Source organism: Garra rufa, chromosome 2, assembly GCF_049309525.1.
Source record: "Garra rufa chromosome 2, GarRuf1.0, whole genome shotgun sequence".
NCBI classification, from domain to species: domain Eukaryota; kingdom Metazoa; phylum Chordata; class Actinopteri; order Cypriniformes; family Cyprinidae; genus Garra; species Garra rufa.
The window spans coordinates 32575442-32588820 of NC_133362.1; the positions used below are offsets into that span (position 1 = coordinate 32575442).

Below are 13379 nucleotides of genomic sequence, written 5' to 3' on the forward strand. Positions count from 1 at the left end.
TGCTAAAATAATTAATTATTGCCATGTTTTGGGCTGTACTAAACATTCGGACCAGGAAAAAACGTTTGGAGTGCTATAGACTGCCAAAAGTTATAACAATCAAGGAGAAGTGTGCAAAATACTGTCTGAGGAACAAAATACATTTGTGGTGGACAAACTGAACCAAGATTTCCAGGGCAAGAATCTTAACATTTATATATTTTTTTCTTATTATTTCTAGTCAGGTAGGTGGCTAATATGAGGCTAATATATTAATTAATACTGCTGGTATGTATCTTTACAACCATTAACTTTAGTTTGTCAAAATATTCTGCCCTTTCCTGCTTACTAAGTTCTCCTCTATATGATTCAGCAGCTTCCACACATTTTTCTATGGTTTTGACAGCAATTAATTAGAACAACGTATTCAGTAGTACATTAACCATGCAATCCATGCTATTGTTTACATCTGAGTATCACCAATATGGCCATGCATTTGTGAACTGACCAAATTGTGAGGCAAGTGCAAAATCTCTATACCAGTTTAGCATGAAATAAACATGAATAAACAACCAAAGGTATGTTAAAAGAAAGAGTACAATTTACTAAAATCCGTATCCTGTCCCATGTAATCGCTTAATCAGTGTTTCAACCATGGAAAGCTGTCAATATAACAGCTTGTAAACAATATTTTGCATAACGTCACATTTACCTCAGAAAAAAACACATTCATTTGTCAGCTAGAAAAATGAACTCTTAGGCTTGAAGAGACATATGAGAATTTTGCTAAATATATGCACCACATACATTAATTTATTCAAACATAAATTAAACACTGAAGAACAGCAAAAATATTAAAGTTTTAATGACGGCACCATTTAAATGTTTATATTTCAAAAAAACAGATTGAAGTAGAAATATAATTATGTAATTGAAACTTTATTATTATATAAACTTAATTCATTGAGTGTAATGTAAGCGTTTGTATACAAATCTGTTCATTTTACCCTTCAATATTATAGTAATGTAGTACCAACTACTATTCAAATTAGTTAGATTAGACTGCTATTCATTATTAGATTTTTTTTCCCTTTAGAAAATTTGGCATGTACAGTATCTGATATACAGTCAAACCAAAAATTATTCAGACACCAGATTTAATTTTAGATATATTTTTACTAAAGGGTGCCGGACACTATTCTTCATTTATGTAACTGAGGATAGCAAAATAAAATAAATTGTGACATACCCAAAAATTCCTTATACAGTGACTACCAGTAAAATTGATAAATTTTGGACCAAAAATGATTTAGACACTTTGACCTCACCATGTTTTGCACCATGTGTTTTTTTTTAATTGCTAATGAAACCTTTTTACACCACAGACTGAACAAAGTTAAGCATTGCTGGGTAATTGACCAACAAAATATTGATAATTGTGTAAATATTGTCAAACTAACAGGTGTCTGAATTTTTGGTTGATTGTAATCAATTACATACCTTTCTATCAAAGTTATCTGGAGTTTATCAAGATGAATTTGTAAACTCTTGAGTTCTTGTCATATTTAGAAATATGCAGTTCGAAACTGCAGCGAATAAACTGTGATAATGTGAGAAATATTGAAGGTGTCTAAAAATGTTTGATTTGACTGTATATCCAAAATATTCATATCGAATCGCAAGCTTGTAAATGAGAATTCAACAGACTTGTGAATTTTGTTTCACAACCCAGCCCTAATATTAACTGCATTTTGGTTTACAGTAAGTGGATGTGAAAACGCAAGTGTTTAAAGAGCTTCTGGATACCTGACGAGACACACAGTGATGTAAAATGAAGTTTTGCAAAGCTGAACAAAGTTAAGCATTGCTAGGTAATTGACCAACAAAGTATTGATAATTGTGTAAATATTGTCAAACTAACAGGTGTCTGAATTTTTGGTTGATTGTAATCAATTACATACCTTTCTATCAAAGTTATCTGAGTTCATCAAGATGAATTTGTAAACTCTTGAGTTCTTGTCATATTTAGAAATATGCAGTTCGAAACTGCAGCGAATAAACTTTGATAATGTGAGAAATATTGAAGGTTTACAATCGCAAGCTTGTAAATGAGAATTCAATAGAATTGTGAAATTTGTTTCAAAACCCAGCCCTAATATGAACTGCATTTTGGGTTACAGTAAGTGGAGTTGGTTTTCGAGCCGTTTTTGAGATTGACCGTGATTTCGTTTTGTGGTCAATGGCTGGTGAATGGGAGTTCTAGGGGCATAGCTTTGAGCGCATCAAAATCGATATTTTTACAACACTAAGAAGGCTCGACACACCATGAAACTTTGCTTGAAGTATCGCCTGGGTCTCTACACATGAACTCGAGCATTGAGAACATTGTTTGTGTACACACACTTTACTAAAAAGAAAGTTTTTGAACAACTCACTTTCACTGTTTGAGTTTCCGCTCGCGGCCGTCTTGCCAGTCAAGAGGTGTCGATCTCCGAATGCGAGGATGGATAGCTCCTAAAGCATATTTCCATATAAATGCACGGCTAATTCGTTGTTTTGTCGCAAGTGTAAAACAATATTATCCTTCTAGTTGTAAAAAGAGCCTCATATAAGCCTTATTATTTCCACCTATGGAGTCCATTCATTCGCATTCGGAGATCGACACTTCTTGACTGGCAAGATGGCTGCGAGCGGAATTCCAAACAGTGTAAGTGAGCTGTTCAAAACCTTTCTTTTTAGTAAACTCTGTGTACACAAACAATGTTCTCAATGCTGGAGTTCATGTGTAGAGACCCAGGCGATACTTCGAGCAAAGTGTCATGGTGTGTCGAGCCTTCTTAGTGTTGTAAAAATATCGATTTTGATGCGCTTAAATTTATGCCCCTAGCATTCCCATTCACCGGCCATTGAAAACAAAACAAAATCACGGTCAATCTCAAAAACGGCTCGTTTGTCGTAATTATGCTTTTAGATATATGTTTGTCTCGTTTACAGTAAAAAAAACAGCCCAGGTTGCATTTTGGCAATAGTTATCCTTTAAAGAGCTTCTGAATACCTGACGAGACACACAGTGATGTAAAATGAAGTTTTGCAAAGCTTTAAACATTTAGATTTTTTCAATACTTTGCACTTTAAATAAACTTTTAAACATCTGTTTAGTAAGTTTCTTCATTGGCATCTCTGGTCCCAGAACCTTAACATCCACGGAACCTTTTCATTAGACAAAAGGTAATTTTTTTTACATGATGGTTCTTCAGATCATTAAAATGTTCTGCACTAAGAAAAAAATGATCTTTTAAAAACTATTTAATTAAAGGTTCATTAGGGAAACCAGAATGTTTTTTCTATGGCAGACCTGGGACAGTCTGCATACTGTAAGTGTGGGTTTTGGGACAGGCCCAGTATTGTTTTCACAGTTGTTTTTAGTGTATAATGGGTAAAAGAACATCCAGACATTGCCAAGATTCTGGATGTGCAGGAAAGATGTGTGGAAATGCTACTTCACAAGAAGTTCTTTTGCCAAGAAGTGATGAAACAGGCTATACAGTATGCTACTGCATGTGGTTTCTGCACCTCCCTCTCATTTTCCCCTCCAAGCACAAAAGGGAATCTCCAGCAATGATGGTAATATTTATTTGTGATATAGGACAGAGGAGAGGTTTTTACTCACTCAAGCAATTGTTGTCATGGAAATGGCTGAGGAAGTGGTTGCACTGATCTCGGAAATTCCCACTAGCCGCACAAGAGCACCACGGCCCCACATTGGATGTAGAGTTATCTAGGTAGTTTGGAGTGATAATGCTACCTACAGGGAGAATAAGAAAGATAAAGAAAGAGTGAGACAGAAATAACACAGAACAAACAGAAAGCCAAATGCAGTGCAAGTCTACCGGTATCCCATAAATACAGCCCAGTATCATGGGAAATATCTAAGCCCAGTATTATGGGAAATATTTTCTTTTTCAGATAAAGGGCAGAGATTCAAACTTTATTTGGCATTTTCCACTACTAGGGTGGAATTATAAATATTTTTAGTATTTAATCAAAATTAGTTGCTAAATCTTCTTAAGATGTTACGGCCAACCTTCATTTTTTAAAACTAGTTTTTAAAGTAAAATAAGTTATAATTTTACAACATGAAGAAAAAATGGGTAACAAGGTTTCAAATAACAGGCTAGCTTTGAAATAAATTTAGTGCTGTCAAGCTAAAGCGAAGATAATAGTTTTCTAAAATTTCTTGTAACAAATTATATTGCATTTCTGCCTCTAGGACATAAAGTGCACCCTATTCATGAAATGTGCCATTTGGCTCACAGCATGTGACCTTCCATCAGCCCAAAGACGCTTTCACCTTTTCGATGTTAAAATGTTTGTTGCATTTTAACGCAGTCGCCTTGTGTTATTCTATAAGCCCTCAGCTAAAACGGATATGAAAAGCTCTGTCAATCTTTATCTTGTGTGTGGGTTACATAAGTGTGCTGGAACATTGATTGCAGAGGATATAGGTCCGTAGCTCTTAGAGCTGTGTCTTTGTTCAGCAGGGAGGGAAAATGACGGTGCTTTTTCAGCTTGTGAGTGAGTGAGTGTAGAAGGCGTCAGCTGAAAGTGGGAAAAGTGGAGGTGCTGCACTCTAGAACTCTATGGGCTGATAGGGACCCGTTTAAACACATTGATTTCTTTTGTCCCAGATCACAAAAGCGCAACATCTTCACAACCGCTCTTGGAAAATACTGCCGTAATGACTAACAGTCAGGGTAGAGTGCTTTCTCTATTTTGTCTTCCCTATCTCTTTCGTACCGTCTCTGACTTGTACATTTGTTAATGCCATAAACTCTTCTAGTTTTCTTTACCAGGATATCACATTCGCAATTCCCCCAAACGTTTGTTGTTACTGGCGTCAAGCCTAATGCGTCTTCGGTGTCCTTACATGCCTTATATGCTATGGTGCAGGGGAATTCTTTCAGGGTGCTGTCACTCTAATGTCTTTGGCCAAGTCCATATACAGTCAGATTTCAGTTTGTTTCTGGCACTAAACAAAAGTGAGCCTGTAACTGATGACACATCATTTGCATCATTGCACGCTCCTGGTCACATTTATTATAGTGGAATGTCTCATAGCTGCTTGTCTCCAAATAAATTGCCTTCGGAAAGCAGCCCACTTTGTTTTCCAGCATCTTTTGCAATATCTCCAAAGACAAATGCTGTGAAGTACTAAAACAAAAGTTTTAGTGGAAGCTGTTATCTTTTCACCCTGAATCGTTACTCGTTTATAATGGTAATCAGATGCCACTTGTAGTTATAGTGGTACTTAAGTTGATGACACTAATGTTCTGCAGATCAGACCCAAAAGTCCTCATGTTCGTACAGAGTGACAGAACAGATTAACTTGCTCCTGGATGGCCAATGTCCTGCAGAGTTTAGCTCCAACCCTTAATAAACAAACCTAAACCAGTTAATCAAGATATTCTGGACTTCTACTAGAAACTTGGGATGTGTTCCATTTTGCTTTCAGACAAACTTACTTCATCAAGGAAAGTTTATATCGACAAACCCTTGACCCCTCAATTTTGACGTACGAGTGAGTCGACTCATGTATACTTTAGGCAGTTCCAAATACCACAATGTAACATGAATGTGATCGATGTGATTTAATGATTCCTATTCCTCACAACTCTTAATGTAGAGCTGTCACTAACAGTTTTGGTAATCGAGTAATTGGTTGATTATTCTGACGATTAATCGAGTATTCAAATAATTATAATGATTTTTTTTGTGGTAATAAATAATATATTTTTAAATACAGGGTACATATATACTAGCAATGAGGCAATAATATTTAGTTCGAGTAAAGTATCAAAAGCAAGTAATCATTTGGTTTTATTGAACAATATGTTAAAATACATAATGTATAAATAATAGAACTAACATACATTGTGCATTATATCAAAGGCCTGCTGAGGGTGCCAATGGCCTGATGATTGTTTTTACACTTTACAACACAATCGAATCATTGTTTAATATTGACTAAACATTTAATTGAAATGTCCACTTATTCTTTAATATTTGGATATTTCTTTGTGACAGAAATGCTGCAGACACTGTAATTTCTTGAATATGTGGACATCAAAACTCAGAATGAGGGTTTGAGCTTTTATTTTGAAATTGCGATAAACGGTTAGCATGTTTAGAAAATCGTTGATGCAGTCTTCTGTGTTTGCGTAGGTTTTTCAATGATTTACCTTACAAATCTGATGATATGGCGTTCCCAGATGAACGTCATAATAAACCCAAACTCACAACAATGTACAGAGATGGAATTTAAGATGGTCCGCACATGTAAATGATAACAGTATGTGTGGATCAGCATTTACAGCTCTGACATGCATGTACGTAACCTAGATGCATGTAAAAAATGTAAGCGCATTTATTAAACTTGCATTGCATATATTTATTTATTTGAATCGTAGCCATTGTAAATTCACAATAGCATTATGCTTATGATTTTTAAATGGGTTTATTATTAGGGCTGGGTATCGATTCAGATGTTCCGACTCGAATCTATTTAAAATTACGTTTTTAATTCGATTTCGATTTTCGATTCGATTTCAATTCTCGATTTCAGTTCTTGATTTGACAATATGAATGAATATAGATTTAATACAAATCCTACATTTATAAAAAATTAACAGTGAACATAAGATTATAAGTGGTTAATTAATAAAAGTAAATTAAGAGCCACAAACCTGTATATAAACACTTTTTAATTTTAAGAACACTTCTGTACTTGGGTTAGGCTGCGGGGGTGCTAGAATCTGCACGTCTGGGTGATGTCAAATGGCTCCGCAGATTTGTAGTATTACTACAGCATTTCACCTCAGAGTTACAAATCAGGCATATAGCTGTGTTCTTGTCCGCTGTATCTTTATCTTGTTTGCGAAATGTGAAATGCTTCCATACCTCTGACTTTTTATGTGAACTCGATATGTGGCCTTTGAGAATCGATTTTGAATCGATTACATTTTAAAAAACGATATATCGAAAAAACAATTGTTTTGCCCAGCCCTATTTATTATATCATGCGTTTCATGGATTGTCTTCCATGAAATGTGCCTTTTCCGGTAATTGCAGTTGAGAATCTAGTACAAATTGAATTGAATTGAGGAATTGTGACAGCCCTTCTCTAATGTAAGATGTATATTTTTTTTTTAAGATTTAACTGCATAATTATTTTTGCTACCTTTAGGACATTCCAGTTTAACCCATTGCAATGGTTCCGCCAGTAGTGGGTGATTGAAAAATATAACCAATCCGAGTTAGTCTCACTTAGTCCAGACCTTCAGAATGACAGCAGAAGTTCTGGGAACTTTGGCCGGTTTGAATGGCCAAGGTCCACCCAAGAGGCCATATGACCGACAGGTAAAGCATCCAATCACATTACATTTTGTGCTGCATCATGTTTATGGGTGTGGAAATGTGCCCACAATAATAGACCAATGGGTAAAACTCTTGACCGTATTTTAAATAGCTTATACTTTTGAAAATCTAGCATATAGTTAACCCTGATAAGCACTCATTGTCACAGTTGTAAACACAACAGCTTTGTTCTTCCATGAGGGGGTTTGGCATCACGGCATCTTTGTTTCCAGGCTGAACGTTAAACAATGCAACACACACATCTCACAAAAATCTTGTATAATTCAGCCAATCTTACGATGACGAAGTGTTTCCACTTTTGTGTGCTGTATGCGTCAGACATTGAGCCAATGGTTCGTGGGTCTGATGTCTGAGGCTGAGACTATATCTGAGTCAACAAGATGGAGGGAAGTCAAACGCTGCGTTTTTGGAGTCAGTTAAACTCTGCAGGATGTTGGCTTTCTAGGAGCAAGACTAGACACCCATGACTTTAAAGTTTTGTTGATTTGGACCGAACTGTCTGTCATTTTACGGACAAAAGCATTTGAAACATTCTTTAAAATATCTTCTTTTGTGTTGCGCAGAAGTCATACATGTCTGTAATGAACACTGTAATATGCATCACATGCATTGCTGATATGGTTTAATAAACCCCCCAAAATTTGTATGTGTTACGGTGGTCTTCTCTTCTTCCACCTGCCAATGGATAAGATTGTAATACTAAGCATGATAAGACTGTAATGCCCATAATTCTAATCTAGCAGACTGGTGTATGTGATAAACCAGGGTGGACTACGTTGCCCAGAGTTCTCACCTATCAGGCCGGTGTACGCAACAAGGCAGGCTCCATAATTTTCTTCCTGGCAGCCGCTGGCAGTAAGCTCGGAGGGTTGGCAGTCATGCTGGAACTGAGCCCAGCGAGACCTGAGGGAACCACAACAGCACATCCATCATCCAACCCTCAGAATCACACATTCACACAAACACTTTCCTCTACGCTACCTTGCGTTATACGTGTAGATGGTGCTACATACTCTGTCCTGTTTTGTCCTCTTCTGTTCTGTTTAGAAAGCTTTACACCAACACACCCCAGTCCATTCTCAGTCGTTTTCACTTTTTTTCAATACCCCCTATACTCTGCACAGTTCTGATCCATTCGTTTTGCGCTCATTTTAATCAAAGACATGACTGCAATTCAGAATTCTGGAGAACTGCCAGATACTCAGCCGACGGAAACTCAGCCGACAGTGGCCATTTACATGCCGGTCACATTCTGCCAGTCCTCTGGTGACCAATCAATCATTTAACCAGGTCAGTCTCAGAGGAATTACCCACATTCCCCACTGATTTCTTATGCTAACTGGCTGTTGTGGCCATAAGTGATCTCCTCTTGTGTAATGTGTTGTGTCAGCAGAGTGTTTGCTTGGCGTGTGAAAGCGTGAGGGTTGATCGATGGCAGAGACCGATGAAGGCCTTTGTGTTTGTGATGTGAAAAGAGAGAGGCTCAAATGTGACCACTCAAACTCTGCTCTACTGAGAGCCTTGCAGAGTGACTGCAGCTGTCAGATTCATTGTGGGACTCAATGTGTTGGTTGGATCTGTGTCTCTCTGTTTGTCTGCAGTAAACAGATAAAGTAACAGAGGGAATAAATTATTCCTATACTTTTATTATGTTTATGATGTCCTCTATCTATACAGGCTTGATTTTAGGCATTTTAAAATCTTAATATAACATAAATGATGCATCTTACTGAAATATGTAGTAGAAAAACCATTAAAGATTTGTTATTTTAAAAAATCCACATTGTTTTATACGTATTTTGAACTATAGGGGGTGCCATTATTTTACTGACATGAAATGGTTGCACTCGGTGAGCTACTGGCGCTACCTGTTGCTATTTTTACCCAACTTGGAAAATAAAATACTGATACGATGACCACAGCTACTGAAAGAGCTTACAGGTGGGGATGGATGGACTTATACCAAATGCCATACCATCATTTTTTTCCCCACAAAGGGTCTGAACACCCCTGGATAGCGAGTGAAATCCACACTGAGAAACTCCTTCAGTATTGATGGAAATTTGGATTCTTTCAAGAGATTCATTCATTTTCAGTTCATTCACCAAAATGATTTGTTCATATTCGTTCATTGATTCATTCAGTGACCATTTATTAAAATGACATAAATACGCCATTAAAATGTGTGCCTAATCTACTCATTAAATAAATAAGTCTAGTGGTTCAGATGACTAAAACGTAAGGGTTTGCATAATTATCATTTTCAATTGTTTGGTCAGACATTTACACTTCCCTCCAAAAGTTTGAAAACGCCCTAGAAAAGTGGGGTTTTGGATAATATTGGCATGGATCCTTTTTAATTTGTGATACTTTTGCACTGATAAAGGACAACATAAACTACAAAAACATATTTTATTACATAAACAGTTTATACATAGAAAAAAAAAAAATTTGATTCATCAAAATATCCAGCTATTACCTCTCTGCAAAATATCCAGCTATTACCTCTCTGCTTGATCTGGGCATCTGAGCTGTCAGTTTATTCAAACATTGACTTGATATATTACTCCAAGCCTCCTGAAGGATTGCCCAAAGATGATTCACTATGCTGATATCGTCCAAAACCACACTTTGCCAGGGGTGTTTCCAAACTTTTGGAGGGCAGTGAACACATTCATAAATATGGGGTTGTGTTAAACGTGTTATGTTCTGTATGTTAAATATGAATTTCTGCTCATTGCTGAATGAGACTGACTCAAATGACCAACCTCCCCCGCAAACATTTGTTTACGAACAGCATGTACCAGTTTGTTCAATTTCTTCACGAATGACATCCCTCTCTGGTTCAGACTCAAAACAGTGTCTCGGTCAGTGATGGGCGTATTCGTTCAGTAACGGTTTAAAAAAACTGTTGTTGAATGATAATCAAGGCGAACAGGTAGACCTCAGCTTGTGTTATTTGGCATATTTGCAGCAAAGAAATAAAATGTACACTTTATCAGTGTAATGAAAACTGACACACTAGCTGTTTTAAATTTAGTTTTGTGGTACAATATTTTGCACTTTGAACAATTCTCTTAAGATCTACTTCGTTACTCGTTCTCTGTACAGTAGTAACTGTAAGTAAATTGTAAATAAAAACAGGTAAATTGTTCAAAGTGCAAAATATACCACAAAACTAAGTCTAAAACACAGTTTTCACAATGGTAAAATGTAAATTTCTTTCTTTGCTGCAAATATGACAAACTGCACGAGCCGAGCTGGACCTGTTCGCTTTTATTGTCGTTCAACAACTGGTTCTTTACGTTCACAAACAAGATGTACCAGTTTAGTCATTTCTAGATCACGAACGAGATCTCTCTCTGTCTCGTTCAGACTCGAAAGCAACTCGGTCAGTGAAGGGCATATTCGTTCACTACATTCAACAAATCACATGCTCCGTCACATCTCATACTCGAATGCTATTGGCTTGAGGTTTAGTCGATCTTTGACAGGATGAAACAGAGAAGGAATTTCAGTAAACGATAAATATGAGTCAATGGATTGCGTGAACGAGAACAATTCATCCACCAAAAAGATTTGTTCAAAAATAACGATTTGTTCACAAACGTAACATCACTATCCTTCAGTGGCTGCGGCGTCATGAGAAGCGTCGGCATGTTTACATCCTGCCAGGATGGCATCTAGCGTTTCTTGTCTCTGCCGTTTGTAAGCTCTTTCAGTAGCTGTGGTCTACTAAAAACCTCAAAGGCATCAGGGCTAAAGTGGAGAGAACAATGATGTGGGTCTTTAGGAAGTTTTATTTGTCCACAGGCATCTTCCTATTCTTTTCTTCTCTTCTTATTTTATTTCTGAGTTATGTTGCTGTAAAAATAGCAATAGAGGTAGTGCCAGTAGCTCACTGAGTGCAGCCATTTCACATCATTAAAATAATGGCGCCCCCCATAGTCCAAAATATGTATAAAACGATGGATTTTTAAAAAATAACGTGTCTTTCATGTGGTTTCTGCTACATATATTCAGTAAGAGACATCATTTACGTTATATTAAGCCATGCAAGTCTTAAAACCTGGGGTTTTCTTTAAACTTATGTGTGAAGGTGAACTACAAGACTTGTTGTATGATAACAACCATAAGGGTACAACCCTTTTTGTGTTATAAAATAACACTTTTAGACTACTGATATGGCTGGATGTGAGTTTACATCGTTTTAAACAAGTCTAACATATTCAATTCTTTAGGTTTAAAACTTTTTTCAACGGTGCAAACTGACTTTGTACACCTTTATATATAACTCCCTACAGAGCACAGAGTTTCAATCTTCAGGCTCTTCAAAAGAGCTTGATTGTATTTATAGCAGTCGTTTTCACACACAATACCCACTTGCACACATAGTCGGCCTCACAAACTCGAAGTTGTGCCAGGCAATTGGGTTTTTCCCTTTCTTCATACGAGCACGCAGGCACAATGGTCTGGCGCCGTCGCTCAGCGCATGCCGTGTCGGAGCATGGACAGAAGAGCAGCTCGTGTGTGTAGTCAGGCGGCACACGGTCAAAGAACTTTCTCAGTGCTTTGTTGCAGCGTGCTCGGTTGCAGGGCCCGGCTCGCGCCGACGGGGCGATGCACGCCGACACATACTCCGTGCGTAGTTTCTGACACGTCTCATCGACATTACAGGCCTTGGCGGCGTCCAAACAACGGTTCACTGTTGTCATGCCCACCTCCGACTCTGAAAGGAAGGAGAGAGAAGCAGGCTTGTGATTTCAGGGTTTAAAGAGATTAGCATGTTAGTTACACTGGCCTACTTTGGAGTACAAACAAAAAGGTAGTTGGAGCGGCTGCGGTCGCTGTCCAGTGCTGAAATAGAAGCCTGTACTCAAGATAACACAGAATAGCAAACCACAACTGCAAAATGTGGTATAACTTACCAACCAACATAGCATTCTTTGTACCTGAAGCCAAAATAATGCAATGCACCAGCCTCATCCCATAAGAAAATGTAACTATTTTGTGAGGTGGCAATTTTGTATGAATGTGTATTATTTGGGGGGCATAGCAGACCGTCCTTCATTTCTTCCTCTCTTTGCTTGCTTCCTCTGCTTGCTTTATTCCTTTGTTCTTTCCCCACTTTCTTTTCTTTTTCTTTATTTCCATCCTTCCCTCCTTCTTTTTTTGTTTCCTTCTATCCTTTCTCTCCTTCCCTTCATTGCTTCCTTCCTTTCTTCATTTCCAACTTTTTTCCCCTTATTTATTACCTAACCTAACAACAATGGGACATAAGCAGGTTGTTCTTCTTCCTTTCTTTCTTTCCTTGCTTCCTTCCTTCCTTTTTTCCTTATTCTATTTCCCCCTTTCTTTAATTTCTATCCTTTCATCCCTCTTCCTAGGTTTGATTTCTTCCTTTATTGCTTCCTTCCTTCATTAGCTTCAGTCCTTTGCTGCCTTTCTTTTGTTTCACTTTCTTCTTTTGTTTTCTTGTTTTTCTTTGCTTCTTTGCTTACTTTCTTTTTTTTACTTTTTTTTCCCCAACTTTATTTTCCCCTTCTTTTCTGTTTCCTAAACCTAGCCATCAATCGGGCATAAACAGATCATTGTCCACTCATTTCTTTCTTTGCTCGCTTCCTTCCTCTACTTGCTTTCTTCCTTTATTCTTTCCCTACTTTCTTTTTTTCCACCCTTCCCTCCTTCCTCCAATGCTTCTTTCCTTCCTTTATTGCTTTTTTCTTTCCTCTACTGCTTCTTTCTTTGCTTCCTTCCTTAGCATTCTTTGCTTCCGTCCTTTGCTGACTCTTTTTTTGTTTCACTTTCTTCCTTTGCTTTCCTGTTTTTCTTTACTTCCCTCATTTCTTTGCTTACTTGCTTCCTTTCTTTGTTCTTAATGTTATTTTTCCCTTCTTTGCCATTTCCTAAACCTAGCCATCAATGGGACATAGGCAGATTGTCTTTCCCTTTCTTTCTTTCTTTCT

General features: G+C 37.3%; 1 protein-coding gene across 1 annotated transcript in view; it reads right to left on the bottom strand.

The window, feature by feature from the left end:
- Positions 1–13379, bottom strand: part of gfra4a (GDNF family receptor alpha 4a) — a 404626-nt gene that overhangs the window by 12133 nt on the left and 379114 nt on the right. Inside the window, exons 4-6 of the mRNA XM_073835122.1 lie at positions 11797–12142; positions 8207–8316; positions 3650–3784 (exon numbers count right to left, since the gene is read on the bottom strand). Coding sequence (XP_073691223.1) covers positions 3650–3784; positions 8207–8316; positions 11797–12142 — 591 coding nt within the window. The remainder of the gene's footprint in view (positions 1–3649; positions 3785–8206; positions 8317–11796; positions 12143–13379) is intronic.